This window comes from Orbicella franksi, chromosome 12, assembly GCF_964199315.1.
Source record: "Orbicella franksi chromosome 12, jaOrbFran1.1, whole genome shotgun sequence".
Lineage (NCBI taxonomy): Eukaryota > Metazoa > Cnidaria > Anthozoa > Scleractinia > Merulinidae > Orbicella > Orbicella franksi.
In genome coordinates, this window is record NC_138156.1 from 2,412,501 (window position 1) to 2,432,691 (window position 20,191).

At 39.1% G+C, this 20,191-nt stretch overlaps 2 protein-coding genes across 3 annotated transcripts; both read left to right on the plus strand.

Annotated features, from left to right (window-relative positions):
- Positions 1-1,867: 1,867 nt before the first annotated feature.
- Positions 1,868-8,204, plus strand: LOC145463037 (uncharacterized). The gene is made up of 8 exons (XM_081446740.1): positions 1,868-2,496; positions 2,727-2,777; positions 3,787-3,843; positions 4,305-4,452; positions 6,430-6,793; positions 7,252-7,364; positions 7,433-7,498; positions 7,801-8,204. Exons 1-8 carry the CDS (start codon positions 2,130-2,132, stop codon positions 7,940-7,942), a joined length of 1,308 nt encoding a protein of 435 aa, XP_081302866.1. The 5' UTR covers positions 1,868-2,129; the 3' UTR covers positions 7,943-8,204.
- A 1,571-nt stretch (positions 8,205-9,775) lies between these two features.
- On the plus strand, positions 9,776-19,921 carry LOC145463033 (protein moonraker-like). 2 transcript variants are annotated; one of them, XM_081446735.1, is made up of 19 exons: positions 9,776-9,873; positions 10,586-11,474; positions 12,054-12,113; positions 12,451-12,678; positions 13,221-13,344; positions 13,782-13,885; positions 14,143-14,226; positions 14,903-15,175; positions 15,653-15,732; positions 15,999-16,032; positions 16,133-16,188; positions 16,342-16,429; positions 16,914-16,997; positions 17,111-17,187; positions 17,651-17,744; positions 18,390-18,471; positions 18,868-19,059; positions 19,141-19,366; positions 19,713-19,921. In XM_081446735.1, exons 2-19 carry the CDS (start codon positions 10,590-10,592, stop codon positions 19,834-19,836), a joined length of 2,895 nt encoding a protein of 964 aa, XP_081302861.1. In that variant the 5' UTR covers positions 9,776-9,873; positions 10,586-10,589; the 3' UTR covers positions 19,837-19,921. The 2 variants fall into 2 exon arrangements, with proteins under 2 accessions (XP_081302861.1, XP_081302862.1); XM_081446736.1 differs by having other exon boundaries at positions 18,871-19,059.
- Positions 19,922-20,191: the final 270 nt, after the last annotated feature.

Genomic DNA, 20,191 nt, shown 5'->3' on the forward strand with positions numbered 1-20,191 from the left:
CACTGTCCAATTAATGCTCAAATCGGGCTGCTGATAGCCAATCACGTTCGAGAATTTTGTTATAGTTTTGATTAATAATGGTAATAGGACTGAGTGGAGTCCAATTCGGTCTGTAATCATACTAGTGATTAACAAAATCGGACGACCGCGGAGCGGGAGTCCGATTTGTTAATCATGAGTAAGATTACAGACTGAATTGGACGACACGATGTCCTGTTACCAATTAATCATAACAATTACAATTTCCCTCAAAAGTAAAAGTTTCATTTGAACAAGAGCTTTTTATTGTCATTTTAAATATCATAATTATAAAATATGGAAAACAGTCACCAGAGACTAAACCTCCACAATTTTACAAAGTCAGTCTCAGTCAGTGGTTACTATAGTGATTGGAATCAATGTTGTGATTGGTGGATTTAGTAGAGAGGACATAAAATGATTGGCTCATGTAACTGTCCGATTACAGGTGTCCGATTACAGGTGTCCGATTACAGCCAATTGTCCGATTACACTGTCCGATTACAACTTTGCAGATTAATTAGAGGAAAATACTGCAGTTTATGCACCAATCACATTTGAGGAAATTGTAATTGTTATGATTAATGTTGATATCACTACAACGGGGTGGCTAAATTGACATTACTGCAACGGGGTTGCTAAATGACCGTATCCTGGTTAAAATCAACGTTTATTATGTAAACTAGAGCACAGAACAAAGCACCCTGCAAGCAGAGCCTTTTCTTACGGTACATATGCCTTGTACCGAGACCTATCCGCTCAAAAAAGCGATAAAAGAGACTCTGTTCGCAGGGTGAGAACAAAGTTTTCTCTGAAAAAAATCGTATCGTACCTTTCCTATATCGATAAATAACATTGTGATAATTTTTTGCCAATTCACGGCCCAAAAGCCGTTAAGTCGAATCTTCCTCTGAAGTCGTCAGCAAGTTTCGGAAATTTCCCTAAAAAATCATAATTGCTCCGTATGACATTCGCGAAAAAGCTATCTCCTCGCCGGAGAGTAAAATTCTTGAAAATGAAAATTTGCCGAAAACTGTTCGGCTATTGAAGACCGACTTGTCGGTAAGTCTAATTTGCCAGATTTGAGATGCGGGAAGCCAGCACAAGCCATGTTTTTCCCCTAGGAGTTCATAGAGTATAAACAACGAGAAAGATGTAGAATCATCCTCTTCCAGCTTGTCTAGAGGAGGGGCCAATCCGTTCAGCGAATAATTTTTCAGTCAGCCGGTACTTTTCGATTTCCAGTCCCCTTCCGGCTTTCAGTCCAGCTTTACTTTCGATCGCCTAGCTGGTATCAAAGGCTAGTTTGTACTTAAACATACCGCCGCTTCAACGGCAAAGACGTACACTAGCTATAGAACCACTGGACTGTAGATATAAAATTTTTATGAGGATCCTTTGCACTCCGCATAAATCACTCTTAGAGCGCGGAAAATCCTTTCAATTTTTGTTAATTTTTATAAAGCCCTGAAACTGAGTACATGTTTCATACATTTTGCTTTAATACTTGATATTGCAATTATTGTAAGCGATTACTGAAATAGACAGATTTTGTTTGCGACTGAGTCAAGAATATTGCATTCACAGCGTTGAATTTATTCTTCTTTTGTTTCCACTTGTTCGGGAACATTCCTTGATCCCGCTGACTTTTTGTTATTTTTACCGCATTACAATTCGCCTTGTTAATACGCAAGTTAATCCTAAACCTTAGGAAAATATTATTACAGCCAAGTCAAAGATATCATCCTAGTCAAACGATTTTAGTCAGGAAATTGTTGCGCGTGATTGCAATACAGATTCTCAACAGTGTTCACCATGGCAACGCTGTTTGGCAGTCATGCGTGCTTTGGTTTTGGCGAAGTTTGGGAATTTTCACTGTTTGTGATAGCGTTAAGGAAATCACACCATCCATTTTTGCTACGATCTGGGTTCTTTTACTTCCAACGTATTGTTAGAAGGAATTTAAACATCTTCTGCGATCGGCGAACACCTACGAAGGGAAAATGCTTGTCGATTTGAACGCCCTGCGTCACAAACGGTTCACACTTGTAGATTTGACGCTCTAGCTATTGGCTACCAGCTGGTGCTAAAGAACTTTAATCATAGCGGCTATGCAGTCCTTACAGACCATGGCAAAGGCTCCGACACAACCTGCCAACCTTCCTCCTCTCCAAGATCTTCCTTCGTGGTCTAGAAACACTTTGGGAAGGAGAAAACAGCCGCGTCCAATAATTCGTGACCGCTTACAACCTATAAAATCGATTAGAGAGGAAATGGACGAAGGCGCGGACGAGAAATCGAATGAGAAGTCAAATTTCTCGGGAAGGATTGTTTCTGCCCCATCTAGAGGACATTTACTTGATCAGAGTCATAGGATTGATAACGTAGAGAAAAGAATAGACTATCTACGTACTCAACATGCAGAAACATTGTCCAATTTGCATAGCGAAATAGAACGATTAAAAGCTGAAAACAAAGGTGAGCGAGTTACAGTGTTCTCGTTCCACTGGATCGAGAAACTAAGATCAATCTTAGAAAAGCCATTTACGACATTTTCCACGGTTCCCGAAAAATTCTTTAATTACAGATCAGGTTAAATGTTTTGATCTTGCCCTCGTTCTCCGAACTGTTTCGTTAGGTTTATACATGTATGAAAACAGTCATCTTTTTGAGATGCGAAATCAGTATGGTTTGATTTTGTTTTTCAGAACTGAATTTCAAACTGGTTATGGCACGAACAGGAGTTAATCTTCCAAAAGGTTTGTTGTTTTGAAAGCGGAAATACCTTTGGATGTTTTCTCGCCGTTGTGCGTTATGATTGTAATGATCGTGTATAAAACGGGTGCGAAAATGAGGTATTCTTTCTCAGTTAAGCTTATGTCGTTTACATCATGGTTCTATCTACAATTAACTCATTATTATTGTGAATTTTTTTCTCTTATTCGAGTCCAAATTTAGGGAAAGTTTTGTCAGTAGATACCTACTCAAAGCGAGTTTCTGTTAACATACATCCTGTCAGCTAAAACTCAGCCGGATTGGCATTGCTGCACATCAATTCTGATGTCAACAAGACTAAGCAATGGTGGAGTACATCTTGATCTTCGACTTTTCTTCGTTCATATACTGTACTAGGACTTCTTGTTATTCTCTCTGATCTGACATACGCGAGGAACTTAGCAACAGTAGTAATTGTTTGCAAGCCACGGGGTCAAAGAGTGGTCATGTCTAATTGATTGCATTATCACTTCACAACAAGAATTACCAATTCGAGGGGTGCTGTGTAAATAACATACTGTTTTTCATGTGTTTTAGCACTGTAGTTGAAAGTAACATGGGATGATTGATGAATATGAAATAAGAGTGGACTAATAAAGAATTCATTAAGATTTCAAATCATATTTCAAGTTAATGGATTCATATTTGGTGGATGATATGTGTTGAAACTTTTTTTCCTATTTTTTGAAACCGATTAGTGACATTAACCTTTATTCTAGGCTAGTATATTCCATATATTATTGTTTGCCTCCCACAGTCAGAATATGTTGATGTTGACAATTGAAGGCTGGATAACTCTATCCACCCAATAAATCGCTATCCAGTGGATTAAGTGTTGACAAAACAAACCACGCTATCTGTTGGATAGCAATTTATCCGGTGGATAGCGTTATATACACCTTTTGAACAACCGGGCCTGGTGCATATGGCATGATGTTGTCTATGGTATGATTGGGAGAGCAACTCCTAACTTCTATCTTCTATTGTTGACAGATGATGGAACATCTCCTAGTCCAGAAGAAAGTAAATTGTTACAATCTTCTAGCCCAGGTGAGTTGTCATTTAGCATATTTTAATGTTTTATAGAGTCCTAAAGTGATGACATCACAAAAATAAAATTTTTAAAATTGTGGGATATGATGTCATATTCTTTTAGAGGATCCTAAAAGATGCCCTCATCCCAAAAATTAGCTCAGAATTGCAATTCCTGATAGAGATATAAGGGATCAAAGTTTGATAGCATCCCATACAAACCCTTCAAAATTTGTTTCAGTTCCTTCAGTTTAGAACTGACTCAAAATTAGAGAGATTTATAGGGGGCAGTACCAAATTTTCATCCTTTATATTTCGGTTGGGAATTACAATAATTATTAGGAGGTAATTTTTGGCAAGGTGCCAAATCCCATAATTTCTCCAATTTATTTTTTTGTGATGTCACACTTAAGGACTCTATTTTATCATTATTCTATGATGCTTGTTTATAGTGTCCTTAATTTCCGTTGTTATTGCAGATGAGACAGTTAAAGATGATACCTTAGATGGACATCAAAATAGTGAGGAGGCAAAGAAAGAGGGGACAGAACCAACCCAGTGGCCAGTTAAAGAATCTAGTAAAAGCACTGCTCAAGCTTCAAGCTCAAGTGAAAAGAGAAACAAAAGGTTTTTGACTATAAGTTATTTATTCTGTCAAATTACTCAAATTCCAATCATTTTCCTTATACAGTTGAACCTCCAGTTTCGACCACCTGTCGTAGGTGACCACTTCTCCTAAGCAACCAGTTTTCCAAAATACCAAAAATTTCCAAGTCAAATCACTATTAATATCTCTTGTAAGCGATCACCTCTCTTAAGTGACCGTGACCACTTTTAGAGCTAAGAGTTTGAAATTTCCTTTTGTTTTTAACCTCCCGTAAATGACCACTTGACAGATAATACGAGAGAAAATTGGATGATAAGGGTGTTGTATTTTTATCATGTTCCTGGGTAGTACAAGAGACGGATAATTTTTTTGAGAAGAACCAAATTTTTTTCTCGAAATTGACTTTTTACATGAATAAAACATTGCATTGACATTGGTGCATGGGCAAGTCTTTGCAGTCACCATATTCTAATGGGGGAAATTTTGACCCAATTTGGCCTAAACTCTGATAGGTGACCACCTTCCTTAAGCAACCACCTAGGCTTGACATTTTGGGTAATCGCTTGCAGGAGGTTCATCCATATAGTTATCACACTGTACTAGCATAGTAGTACAGAACAACTTTATTTGCATTTGTGTAAAAAAAAATTATAACATTTACAAATTGCAAAGAAGGTGCCAACAGGGAAGAACTTAAAGGTTAACTAATATGTACAGTATACTTATTAGTTATTACTAATTAATTAAGGCATCCATCCATAACAGAGGGGTACCTAGGACTTAAATACTTGTACAAAAGCTTCTTGAATTTACTAACATTGTCTGCCTTGGCAACATTGTTTGGTAAGGAATTTCAGTCATCAATGTCTGTGTTCCAAAAAGAATGCTTAAAAATATTATTTTGTTCGTGCATAGTGTTTTCCAAATTTTACATTTGTTAGTATCTTGTACAGCTGTTGGAGAACTTAACATGATCATCTAATTTAATATTACAGAAACCTTTGATATACGTTACTTGAAAAGTTGTACAAGAGTTAAACAACGTCGTCAGGTTTTCAAATGCATCCATCTTCACTTAACAGACAGTCATTCGTCATATGCAGTGTCTTTGCCAAGAATCCACCTGAAAGCATTTCATTAATAATTACTGATAATAGTAAATTAATATTTTAAGAGGAGGCCTCCAATCACCTGGAGGCGGTTTTCAGGAGGGTCCTCTGAAAACTAAAAGTCTAAAATATATCTTAAATGTCTAAAATACAGAAGTAATAAAAGCTAAAAACTTAAGACTACAACTAAGGTTTAAAACTAGAACTGAGATTAAATATACTACTACTAACTTGAGTGTAGCACTACTCAAGTCACTTTCTGTTGTAGTACACTCTGGATGTTGGTGTGTTAGTACAGACCTGTGACTGACAGCAAGGCGGAGTGAAGTGAGAATGTAACCAGATTAGTCTTTCACATGTTTCCTTTGTCAAGACTAGGCTGGTTAGACTCTTACTTCACACTTGACTCCTCTGGATATGACTTGTTCCACTCACTTTTACGCTGTTTTGATGTGAGCATGTGACCTGTAAAAGTGAAGGGGGAGGGGGGGGGCAGTGGTTAGTGTGCAGAAACTGGAGATAACAACAAGCCTGATGAAACAGCAGGTTCAAGCGTACATGTGACTTTTACATGTCTTGGAGTTTTTTGTTAAATTTGAAGTCATGGCTATTGCTAAATACTGTTTGTTGATTAAAAGGCAGTCCCATGCCCAAAACAGCACTTCACTGTTCTAATCTTGATTTAGCTGCCCAAAATAAAGCATGACGAAGAATAACAATTAGTCAGGTACGGTTTGGCTACCAAAGTGGACGTTGAGTAAAGATCGTAAGTAGGTAGCCACATACAGTGAGGCTCATTGTTATCAGACTTATTACCAATTGAACATATGCAAGGCTGTGGTCTAAGAAAAATAAATAAATTTATTGACTAACTTTATCTTTTTGTAGATATGGATCCGGGAAAACAGGGGCAACCTCAAAACCCACACCTACCCCACCCTTGTCAGCAAAAGGACCAATCACAAAGCCCAAGAGCTCAGGCAAAAAACACAAGATAAAATCTCACAATAAGCAAGAGAAAGCAACAAATTTGAGCTCACCATATGCTTTCTCATTATCTACAACACCACCGGCTCCAACAGCAATAAACCAAGGCATTCCCTTGGGACAATCACTTCTGGTCGTGACAATCAAGGACAAGACTGTTAAGGTTCATATGCCGTCAGACAGTGCACCAAGGTCGCCTACCTTAGTAGAATGTAAAGCAATTATCAAGCATCAACAGGAAACAAACAAAAGACAGGAACAGGAGGTATGTATTGGAACAAAGTTGACAAATAGTTCTGTTGTTCAACAAACAGAGTATGGTTTGAATGGCATTTGGAAAACCTTTGTGTTCACCAAGTAGTTGAAGATTTGAATAGAGGACTTCAGACTGACTTCATTTCACCCAGAATAGTCATAACTAAATACAAATTATTGCTGTGAAGATAACTTGACAAACTGTTAGGATGGGAGTGGTGTGCAACCTGGAATAGACATGCCTCACTCATAAAATAGTGGAAGAAATTTAATCTACCCCCAAAAACTCAACTCAACTCAACTTCTTTATTGCACACTATTTACAGTGTTTAGATGTACATTAGTCGGTATTATAGCATGTGGTTGCTAATGAAACAAGTAAGTGTACAACTGCTTCCTCTTTAATTCCCAGTATCCTGATCCTCTTATAGTGTTCTCCTTATATTAATTTCATCATTGGTTTTTCAGCTTTCAAAACTCAAGTCAGACTTGAATGATGCCTTGTACTCTGACAAGTGGACACCTGATGCATATCTCGTAGCCAAGTCCTATGCGACAGATGACGTGCCGACTAATACAAGGTGTGTGAAACATCCTCATTCGAGGTTTTACAAGAAACATGAAATTCAATGATTGCAATTTTTTCCAGACATAATACACCAGCAAGCAGATCTCTTCCACGATTAAATTCAAGAGAACAGACACATTCGGGAAGGTGAGCTATTGAAATTATACCAATTAAAGATGACATTTTTTTTTATGTGTGCATTTGATGCTTTTCTTCCTCGCCATATTTTTTGAGTTTAAGAACTGGAAACTCGTGTCCGTCTAAAGTGTGTGATAAAAGTGTTGCTCGATTCCTTTCTGTAGTTGTTCAGCTCTTCTAAATAAGCAAATAAATTACAGTGATTGGAGAGGAAGCTTTGCCAACCATAGCTGGTTTTCACGCAGATCCTCTGTCAAGGTTGTTGTCATTGTTCTAATTATGTGTTTTGAATTACTTTTCTTATTTCACAGGTTAGCCGCAGGGAGAATGCACGTTGTTCATGACAGCGTATCTCTACCAGTTTTGCGCCCAAATGGTGGTGCTAATGTTGCCGATAGAAAACGTCGACAGCAAGCACTAGTTAGAGGAAGAGGAAAAAAAGACTTCTATTAATCTGAGTGACAAATTCAATCTCTAATTATTCTGTTGTCGAGATAAAACACATTTTTATTGTAGTACTAGAATTCGATAGAGTAAATACCCACATATTGTATAGTCGTTTTTCATGTTCAGAATTGTATATAACTTTTGGTCTATGTTAGCTTAATTCTTTAACGTTTTCCATTTTCCCTCTCGTTCTATCTTAGTAATAAACACAGACAACAGCCAGTGATATGGGATGGAGGAATTATTTAATAAAATTATTTAAAGCAAAGAGAGTGGTGGTGGCCTTCCTTCCTTTTGTTTCTTGGCGTTAAGTATTTCTTCGTTCTGGAAGCTGCTTGCTTGTATTTTGTAACTGTGAAGCCACGACGGTAATAATGAAAAATAAAACAATTTGTCTCGCGGATAGCAAACTTTGGCTTTCTTTGCTTAAGTGCGGGGAAGTGTTTTAGTTTATGGCTGAAGATTCGAGGCAGTTCAACTCCCCGGAAGACTTGTTACATGGTTTGAAGGATGGTTATGGTGGTGTAAAAATCCTTGTTTTTGTCACGCATACCTCTTGTTGTAACAGTAACCTGTACCCGTTGACCGTTAAACGCAAAAATGCAGAGAACTGTTTCTCTATCTTGGCATCCCTTCGGTTACAATGTAAAGTGGATTGGAGCTGGGCCGAAAATGATGAGATACCTTTCAGTTACTTTCCCCGTGAGTGTTCCCCTCATACTGCAAATGGGACTGCCCACATGAAAATGAAAGAAAAGCTTCTGCTTGCTACGATTGCGGATATCGTTTCCTTTCCGCAAGGATGAATACGTATGCAACAGTATGCAAACATCGTGTAAACTTCAGTAGACATTCATGCCCCAGAAGGAGCCCGTCTTATTATATCGCTAACTTCGTGAGTGAACTACTGAGCTAAATCAGGGCGAAACTAAGAAGATTTAATCGCCCTGGCTAAAGCGTACGTTTTGATTATGATGGGTAGCTCTGCATCAGTCAATTCGAGCAGTGTCCATCCCCCCGGCGCAATAACCGGGCATTTGCATATATCTTAATTCTAGGGGTGGGACATTTGAAGTTTTATTATTGCTTCCCTATTATTGCCATTTCTGGTTAGCTGCGGTCATATTTTAGGGCCGTGTACTAATTCCTATTTCAGAAGTCTGAAATGCGGTATCGATGTTTGCCACAGGTCTGAAATAGGGTATGGAAAATCACAGATTTTGTTCTGAAATAGTGTAAAGGTTTCAATTTTCAGGCTGCACACCCCTACCAAATGTAAAAGCATTGGGAACTACCTTTTCAATGAGCTCTATGGAATTTTGAGCAATGTTAGTTTACGGATGAGCCTGGAGACGGGGCATTTGCTCTCTTTTTCTGCTCTCCGGCCTCAGGGCATTTAGCCCACTTATTTGTCCCCACCCCGAGAGGATTTGCCACTATTGACAGGGATAGGCACTACTGGAAATGACTGATGTACTGCTCGCAGGATTGATGCGGCTGTAGCCTAGACCTACAGTGAGGGACCAACATAGGTTTGGCGGGTTGCGGGATGGGAATAAACATAGTGGGGGGATGCGGGATTGAAAAAACCTATTTGATGTTGGACCCTCTGCAGTCATGATGGGATCAGTGATTTGTCACAATGAGACAAAACATCACAAAAGTGGGCTTTTATTAAACTAAGACCACTGTAGGAGAGGGAGATGTATAGTTTTTGGTGTGATTGCCATGGTAATTGAAGCGAGACGCGACGTCTTTTTTGTATTCAGGTTACGGCGCGTTCCTGTGTGATTGAAAGAGTCTGAAACCTAGAAGACTGGTCACATGGTTGTTTGAAACAAAATGGCGGTTTGCTTGTAGGGAATATAGCCTTCACTTCTTCGTAATATTTCTTCGTTTGTTTGCGATGGTATTTCCAGATTTCCAAGAATAGGCAGGTGGGTAAAGCAAGTGAAAAATGTAAAAATTCTACAATATTGGCGGGTTGCTTTTGGATCGAGCAAATTTTTTTCAGCAACCCAAAGTAGTCTTACATGCACCGATGGCCAGAGATACACGTAGCAATTTGCTTAAAACTCAACTACTAACGATGATAAAATATGGTCATACCCTGTTACTGCTAGCAGCGCCCCCTAGACCTTTTCTAGGCAAAATTGAAGCAGTTACAAAGATGTCATCTTCATCAGAAAAGTTGGCTTTTTATGTGTGTGTTTATGTTCCGGATTGAACGCAACTGCTTTTAAGCTTATATTTGACTGAGCTATATATTTGACATTTTCATATGTGCCTCATATGTGACAAAATTTATAAATGTGTTCTATTGTGAACTTTTATTGTTGAGGACAATTTTGTGCTGTCGATCATAACGTGCGGGCCTCTTATTATCGTTCAATACTTCACGTGCCTTTAGGTATATGGAAAAGCTTCACCTCATCTATATAAGTCTTACCTCCCAGCACTGTCAGGGCTGATTTAGGGGGTTGAATAGCGATGTTATTGAAAATTGTTCAGAAAAGATTAAATTACGATTCCCCTAACAAAATGATCACTTGAAATCCTCAACTGAAGTGTGATCAGTTACAACTTAAAATGTATCTTATATGTAATCTGATCTGAGCTTCTTTCATACCTTTTGTCAATGTGTTTCAGGATCATGACAACTGGTATTCTCTCACAACCAGCCCAGGTGGGTTTTAACTTCCCAGGCTTAAGTCAACCAGTCAGTGTTCCTCAGCGTTCAATGCCGATACCACATGGTGGACCTGCCTCCCATCAAATGAACCAACTGCAATTTAACCTAGGAATACCAACATCTGCTGAGCAATTTACAACAAAGTTTAGAAAACCACAGCCAATAGTTATAGAGAAAATAAGTGAGCAGCCTCAAGTGCCACATGTAGTTCCTCATAGCCATGTGACTACTCCAGTTGTTTATCCTTTGGTGTTGTCAGTCTCATCATCCATATCAAGTGATCGGCTTGCACTTGCTGTTCATTTGGCCAAGAAAGATGTTAAAAAGTTAAAAGAAGTTGGCTTTGAGAATGTTTTTGTTTCACAAGAGGAAGAGACACAGAACAGGCATGTTACGGCTACAGGTAAAGAAAAAGGTGTTTCAGGAAAGAAGGTTAGAGGGAAGAGTGGCAAATCTAGACCTCAAGCTGTTTCGTCAGAAGACACTGTCACTTTGCGTGACAGGGTTCATAACACTGTAAAGAAGCAGGAAGCAGCAGGAAAGAGACAGCATAGGTTATACTTTTACCCAGCTCCTAGAGAAGAAGATGATTTTGATTCAGATGGAGAAAGGATGCAGGCTCATGAAATCAGGAAACTTCGTAAAGAGCTCCAACAGTACATGAAACAAATGGAGGAATTGAAAAATGAGAGACCTGAAGTCTTGAAGAACAAAGATAAAAGGCTAAAAAGAAGGAGGGATGGAGATGTGAGACTCTCTGATGAAGATGTAGACCAGCGGCAAGTGGTGAGAGCTGAAGAACAGGCTGCCCGGTCGGCAAGGATGCTTTATGTGCTACAGAGACAGGTGATTAAGTTTGAATTTTACTATAGAGGTGTGTAGTACCTACTTGACACTTAACCTCATACATCACTGGAAGCCATGTCCAGCTTTTTGTAGTTAATGTGACCTCAATTTTTATGGTGACAGTTTCACAAAAATTAAGTCTTGAAAAATTACAACTAGAGAAGCTTACAACCAAGTTCTTAAAGTTTAGGTAAATGTTTCGGTTGACGCACGATTGGCTACTGGGAATATGTGGCAGGTTGGTAACAAACATGACATACAATGATGCACTACAAAAACTGGATTCACCTTAGGCCTAGTTAAAATGTGGGGTTAAAAATACCAAAAGGGATACTGGAAGTAACATATACAAAATACACTGCATTACAGAATAGTTTTATGCATCTTAAAATACTTACTGTAATTTTAAAACAGACATGAACAACAAAAAATCTAAGTTTGGTTTAAGTGGGAAGGTCAGCCTAGCCTGCCTGCCTTTCATGTCTCATTCCAAAACATTTTATTGCACTTCCATATCCAAGTTCTCACACATGTAAGTTAATTCAATAGATGTTTGTTTTCTTTTCATCCTCCTTTTAGGTTCGGGAAATTGAGGATGAGCTTAATAAAAAGAGAAGAGGAATAAAACATACCAAGAAGGTACATTTCTTAGGGGTCGCACATTGGGATATGTTAGGTTATTGCGAGACTTTTCCCACTGCCTTATAATATAGTAACTGTTAGAACTTTACATTTGATTCAAGAGAGTTAGTTCTTAGACAAAGTGTTCTGAGTCCGGTTGGACTGTTTGCATCATCTCATTTTCAAAGGGTTTCTGGCAATTGTCTTTCTCAATAAAGAACTGAGAGTCTCTAAAATTTAATATTCTTCCTTCCAGATTGGCAGTTTAAAGCCTGAAGTGATAGGTTTTGTATGGCAAAAACTGTAACTATTGTAAATTAAAATGCTCTAGTCTAACCTAAAGACTGATTTTTAGAGCCAGACTTTGAGTCATCTGGCAGCAGCACACAGGGGAGCTGTCAGAGCACTGCAGACATTTGTTAGCCATGCTCCTCTTCAGCCCAAGGTTGGTCATGGTTTGCCGCCAATGTACCAAGAACTGTCTGCTCTCATTAGACAGTTGTCACTTTTGGCAGCACAGTTACACATCGGTGGAGAAGAACTCTTTGATGAGGTGAAGGGAATTGAGAATGAGGGAAGAAAGGTCAGTGAGCTCTTTACCAGTTCCTTGCTGGGATGTTAAACTCTTCAAAACTTACCACATATCCTTGTTTAGAACTGTTGAATTTACAGTTTCTATCCTGCCATTTACTGTGAAAATTCGGTTTTGCAAGTCATGTACCAAGCCAGCTTTCTTCCTGAAAAATAGCATCTAAAAAACGATCCCTGTTCATAGAGATTAACAATGATTTAAATGAAAGACTTTTGCCTATTGATTCATAATTTACCAAATACTGTAGCCCATCAATCAATGGATGTAACGTCTGGAACATTAAGGTTTAGGTTTGTAAATAGTTCCTTAATCTTAACTTTTAGGTGTACGCAATTAGTAGAGGGTTTGACCCTCAGCTATTTTACCAAGACACATAATTTAATAAAGTTGTTGTTGACTACAGCTACATGCATGTAGCTTTCTACACAGATCGTGTTTCTACATTTGCATGCCTATAATGTTTAGGATGTATATTAATTTCCTGATTGTTTTGGTGTTACTGTAATTGCCCTTTCTCTTTCAATTTAAATCAGCTCGAAAGTGATGAGCTCCAGTTAGACACAGACAAAACACCAGAAAAACCAAGTGCATTTCTTCAGGAAGTGGCTGATAGAAAACCTCAAGAAACACAGGCATTGAAATCTCCTCTGAAACAAGGTCTGCCCATTTAAACCAGCTTTGTCTGATTTATATGTTTTTTATTAACTTTTACTGACAGAGTTTAAAATTAAATAACTTTTTCTGGATATGCCCTGTGTTAAACAATTTGTAAGACAGTGACAGTTGGAATGGGTGTGGGAGGGCAGGGCTTGAAAAAAGTGCCTTCTGGTCATCCGGGACTAGTAGATTCTCCTTGCCCAGGGCAAGCAATATTTGAAAGATACTTGTTCTAAGGGTAAGCTGGAATTCAAGTCTTTTTCGATCCCTGGGAGAGTGGGTAGCTTAACAGCAGCTGTGAGAAGAGACTTACAACAAGTGAACGTAACTCCTTTAATAATGAAAACTATGGAGCTTTTAAGAATGAGTTATACAATATCACGACTATTGTCACTGGCCAGTGAGCGTTTATTTTGTATGTTATGTTTATCGCACAGTATTAACAAGTTCTCCTGACCCCACCCCTGAAAGGGATGCTGTGCTGCAGGCAGGGTTGAGTGCATTACTAAGAGCTAAGGACACTCCAGTTCAAACACCAATGGTATGAAAGTATTTTATTTTCAAAAATGCCTGTATTAAGTAATGGCACATTTTCTTATAGCATGTTCAGTACTTTCTTAACTTGCTATTTACAATGCAGTAAATTTCAACCTGAGTATGAGGTAGAAACTACAAAATTGCTACACATCCATGGTGGATGTAATTAAAGTGCTAACGAGACAAGTTATGAGTGAAAAGGGCGGTTGTAAATCCTATTGGAATATTTGCTAAGATTTTTGTAAATTGTACTTCTTAAAGGTAAAACCAACCTTCCAGCCAAGGCCTGCTCCTCAAGGTGTAAAACCAGTCAAACAATCACTGTTGCTTCCTGCTAGACTCAAGGTGTGTAAAAAGGTTTTAATCAATTCTTTATAGTATTCAACCCATTGACCCCTGGGATTTTCTCTATTTTTGGTTCTATTCTCATGAGACTGGAGCCAAATGGTTCAGATCTTCATTTGAAGTAGCCTGCAGGGCAGGCATTTTTCCGTGTGTTTACGAGTTATTAGCTCGCAATCAAGTAGATTTGCCACCAAGTTGACTTAGCAAAAGTGGGCAGGAGGGGGTGGGGACAAGAGGAGATATTTTTCCTTCTCCTTCCCCTTCCCATTGCTCCTCTTTCAGCCTCACTCTAACTCCCTAAGTCGCCTTTTTGTCTCTCCCCAAGCCTCTTTTGAGTTTTAAATTGTGCTGATAGTAAATGACTTTAAAAGCATATTGAAAAAAAAAATAATTAAAGTTTGAGATAGGGGAAATTCACGATAACTGAGTTAGTCAGATTCAACTGTAAGGAGGAAACTTCATTCACCTATAGTAAAAGGGTTAACTTATAGAAAGATAGGGAAGTCAAAGAGAAAGTTAGAGTAGCCATTGTTTTCTTGCCAATGAAGCTCTGAATTGTTAGTGTTTTACTGTTATGTATATAGAAAACTGACCCTGGGTGAATTGCTTGCCTATGGTTTTAGTTTCAATTGCCATTTGAATGTATTAAAATAACTGCAGATATTATTTCTATCAGCTTAAGCGTCAGAGAGCTCAACAAGCTGCCAAACGAATTAAAGTACCTCAAGCTGTGGATCAGGCTCACTTTGCCAAAGAAACAGTTTCCTCCATATTGAAAAAGGCCCCTCCAGGAGAAGGGCTGGACAAACTGCAGCCAGGGGCACAATCAAGGACCCCGCCTAGAACACCCATAAAGGAAGGCCTTCGCACCCCAGAAAGAGTACACTACCGGGACATGGGTGACTATCTTTCACCGAGATCGCAGAGGAGAAGAGAATATGAGCAACAGGTTTGCTGGTTAATATGTAGTTGCGTAAAATAGCAGGTGGGGTTGTTTGTTTGTGTGTATGGGTAGGTAAGCGCTAAGAGTGACAATATACGAATAATATTTATCCACTCGTGGGGTTCCTATATTAAGCAGTTTTCAAAGTACAGCTGAGCCTCTCTATCTCGAACTCTTTAAGACAACAAGAGAAAAAAAAAATTCGAGATGGCGGACAGTAAATGATTGAAAAAGGCGTTTCCAATGGAAAATGAGTTTAGTTCCAACTAGCCGGGAGACTGTGTTCGAGACAGAAAAGTTCAACTGAAGATAAAAAAGTAAGACTACTATTAAAGAAGTTTTTCTGCCGATAAAGCTGATATACTTAACTTTGGCCAAGGAGGGATTGGATAACGGAAAGAAATAACCAGCGAACACGAGTCTGTGAAAACTGTATCCTTTCTGCCTTGACGAGGGATGTAAAGCACGTTTTCTTGTCTCTAGCTACCAAATCCGAGAAGTCCAAGATACGCTCGCAGAATGCTTCCTGTGGATCATGAACTGATAGAAAGAGAGGTGGCCAGGTAAGTGACACAGCAAAGGTTGGACTTGCCGTAGGTTTTGCCGTGCACAGCGATTTTGCTCGTATTTCAACATCATCAGCATTTAGGAAAACCAACTTTGATTTTGAGGGCAGGAAGAATTTTTTTTCAATATCGATGGGACTTGGATTGTCGCCGTTGTGATAAACAAACATGAAGAGAACATGATAAATAGATTAAAATAAATATAATTAGCAATAGAAACTCATGAAAAACGAAAAACAAATTATGGACAATTTTCTTTTCAGGCAAAGGTGGCTTGATGAAGAGGCGGAAAGAAGGGTGAAGTTCATCACGTTTATCACTTTCATTTATTTTACTTTTAAAATGTATAAAGTAGATTACTATTTCCAGTTTAAATGCTTTTGTCTTTTAAAACCAGATTTATGAGTTAGAAAGAGAGCGACGTTTGGAAAATATGCGACGGGATCGAAGGAGGTATGTATTTGTTCTTGTAGGATTAGTTAATGAACCAGTCAAGGACGTGTGAATTTAGACAAATCACGTTATAAGATGTCTGGATTACAGTAGCTTTCCTACAACCAGAGTTTAATTAGAGGCATTAACTAACTACAGGATTCTTGATTTCAGCCCAGAAGCCGTACTTTCAAAGCGTGTAATAACCGAGACAGAACAAGCCATCCGATCTCGATTGAAACCTCTTTTGGATCGCGCAGAGGTACGTGTGAACTGTCTGAACTTTGGGTAAATGAGGTTGAACTGGTAGTAGCCTCGTGAATTCTGCTCTGTTTACTCACGGTAAACGAGGTTCCACGGATGTCTAAAATCTTTGTGTAGACTGAGCTGAAAACAAATAGGGTGTGTTTTACGGTAACCGGTCGTTTCACCCGATAGCCAGTTCGCCCGATGTCAGTTCAACCGGACTATAAGGACTGTAAGTCTTTTCACTCGGACTGAAAGTTTAAAAAAGGATGTGTTAACTTTTCTTTCTTTAAACTAAAGGAGCGAAAAAGACAACATTGTGGGTATAATGAAACAAAATTACAAAAAGCATGCCTACCGGTATTTCTCGTTCTTTAATCCACTGACCACGGAGCTAACAGTGCTGGCGAACTGACTTTCGAGCGAAAAGACCGCAATCTTATTTTACTACACAGTACAGCAAAACAAACAATTGATTATCATTTTTCACTCACGTGTAGGCCATAGCGGAGACGGAGGTGAAACGAGAAACGGAACAAAAAAGATCTCTACAGCATCAACTTGGTAAACTCGCCTCACAGACAGTAAGTTAACGAACATTACTCGAGTGGTTTTATTTTTAAGTCATCTTGAACTCTTTGTTAGGCAAAGGCCTTTGACGATCGCGTTCTTTCTTTCTTGAAAATCATCTCAACAGACATTGAATCAAGCGGACATTTTAGCCGAAAAAATTCTAGACGATATTTTAGAGGAAACAGTTCTTGAAATGCAAAGGTGAGTGAGTCGTGCTCTGCAACCATATGAAAGTAGAAAGTTTAGTGCTCAAGAAGGTCTGGATCTGTGTTATCCTCTCAGTTCTAGTTTCTTGTATTTAACCTCTTACTATCTCGGGAGGATCGTCACTGGAGAATATTGGCCGAAGGTCGTGGCAGTTCGGACCGAGCGCAGCGAGTTCCGTACAAATACGACCGAGGGCCAATATTACCCAGTACGGCTCGAACAAGCTAAGTTAGTAAATAATTTATCATGTGGCACTCGAAAACAAGAAAATACACGGCTTGTAAGTGGCAAAGAAATCCCGACCGAAAAAAAAAAAATCGGATTACTAAGATTTACCTCCAGAATACCTTGCCATAAACCTTGCCGTAAAAAAAGAGTTATTTCATTAGATTTGTACTTGGCACTTGTAAATCATAATCCACAATGTTTAATGTGGCATTTTCCTATTGGTTTGCAGGTTAGAGGTAGAGGACGAGGCCGAAGTGCAAGCTGACACTTTGCAAAACAGCTCCACATTAGAAAATATATTACAGAGACTGCAGAGTTTTGAGGTAATGAGCTGCACAAGGACAAATGTTTTAAAACCATTGGGAAAGTACTATTTCTTCTTTCTGTGGCGACTCACATTGATGCGGATGAGCGTTAGGTAGATTTTCATATAAGTTCAAATATCCTCCTATAAGGTTTTAATAGTTAATCCTTGGCCAAACGGACTCGCAAGTAGGCAAAGTTGAAAAAACTTGGGTCTACTCGTGATGACTTGCGCTCACTTAAGTCGAAATCAAATTTGCACGAAGTCGACGCAAGTTTTTCACCGATTGGCCACCAAATCCAAGTAATAATAATAATTTACATTTATATTGCGCAGGCTACATGAATATATGATCACCTGCGCATTACAAATGTGAGCTATAAAACAATTAAAAACTTTAAAGTATGATAATGTAAAATGAGCTTAAAACTACAACGCAAGTTGAGTGTCGTCCATTCGTTGTTATAGCAACCTATTAGCCACTGAAATACTAAGCCCGTAGCCTTGAAATGGGGTTTTTACGACTTGCGTGTACTTGCGAGTCCATTTATCCACCCAGGCAACGCAAGTCTCTACGCAAGTTCAACTTGCGGCTACTTGCGAGTCCGTTTGGCCAGGATTTTAGTTGCGAAATAAATTGTGACTGAATAGTTGTTGTTTTCAGAAAGTCGAGGAGGAGATTAGACAGCACTGGGTTCATGTGAAGTACGCTGACGTGGAGAAATCGTCTGGAGAACCTATCGTAGGTACGTATGCAAGCATTTATGTTACTCAATAATATTTGTCATATACAGCTGTTTTGAGGATGGCTGTACTACAAAGGCGTACAAGCTTACGCGACAATGTCGAGAGGTATCACGGGCTGTGTGTTTACTGTTGCTTGATTGAAGCTCAGTGTGTTTCAGCGTGATAGAAGGAAACAGTACAAACACGTGTTGTCGGTTGTCTTTGACGAAAGAGATGTGTGATTCACAGGTACGAGTTAGCCTCCATAACAACCGCCTCTTTGCTGTCTTTTCCCAACGAAAAATTACATTTTAATACGCGCCACAATATTTAATTTGTAAAAAATCTTGTTTTAGCTGGGTCTTGACTGTATCTCAACATAGCTTCTTATCTCGGTGAAATTTACTTTTTTCAAGTAGAGAAAAGTACTCGACCGGCCGGAGATCCCAAACCCATCGTGTTTACCAGACCAGACGAAACCGAAAGCCATCGTTTGCTGTCGAAAAATACCCGAGGAGTTTCCGACGAGGACCGACCAGACGACAGGAAGCCATTACGACTGCTGGATGAAATTAGCGAAATAAGTAGTTTTTCCTCCCTTATGGAAGGTTAGTTTTCCGTTTCATTGAAACAGAGGCTCAGTTTTGTTGACACTACAGTAGTAATTGTTGTTTTTGTTTGTTTATTAGGATCTACCGAACGCTCGTCCGCACAAAGCTTCGTTTATAAAGGTCCTCAAAAGAGAAGTCTACAAAACCAGCCCCTCCCTGCTGGCACTCGGCCCACAGTGCTCCTCGATGTGCCTAAGGAGATGAGGGCCAGTATAGTGTCCTACAGGAACAGATATAATAAGTATCTTCGAGACACTTCTACTCACGAGCAAGGAACGTTTGACCCATGGGGACTGGTGAATAGGTACGTCTGTAGGATAGCTACTGTTTGGAGAGTCAAAATAAAAAGAAGTATTATTACAAATTAACGTGCTAGAAAAGCAGGGTTGGGTTGATAAAAAAAACCTTTTTTCGGGCAGTTATTCCACCCTTCCGCTTCTGCGGTATCTGAAAATCATCGTCTCTGAAATAGAACATGACCCAAATGTGGCTGCCGTAGTTTCTTGATAGCCCCACCCGACCCCACATCATCGCAGGACAATCAACATGGTGCCTGCTACTAATAACCCAATAGCACTTCCGTGACAGTGATAGTGTGTATGGCCTGTGTTACTGGTATGTTCTTATCTCTTGGCATTGATTGGTTGCAGGATCAGTGAAGACTTGTTAGAGGACACTTTACAACAAGTTGGAAATGAACTTGATCACGTGTGTGATGATTTCGCTGAGGCTTTGTATAACGAGGAATTTGCTTCTGTCAGTACTGATACATGATAATCATTGACAAGGCAAAAAACAAGACTCGATTTTTCCAACTATGTATATGTCTAGCTTAATAAAGTGCTTAAATTTGCGTGTTACTCTTGTCCTCAAATGTTTTTCAAGTTCTAAAATGTTATCCAATGTAACGAAGTAATTTTGATTATTTTTCGTGCTGTTTTCCCAGACCCCATGTGTTGTGCTATACGAAACCCCGTTCATTATACCAAATGTTTCTGTGGGTTCCCCCAAGCGTTTGCTCAGCCAGACCGTGTGCTCACTGTGCCGTTACGGTTCCACTGCGTCCAGCCATTCCTTTACACAGCCTTGTGCGTTCCACTCGTACGTCTACTAACAGTTTTTCTAGTGC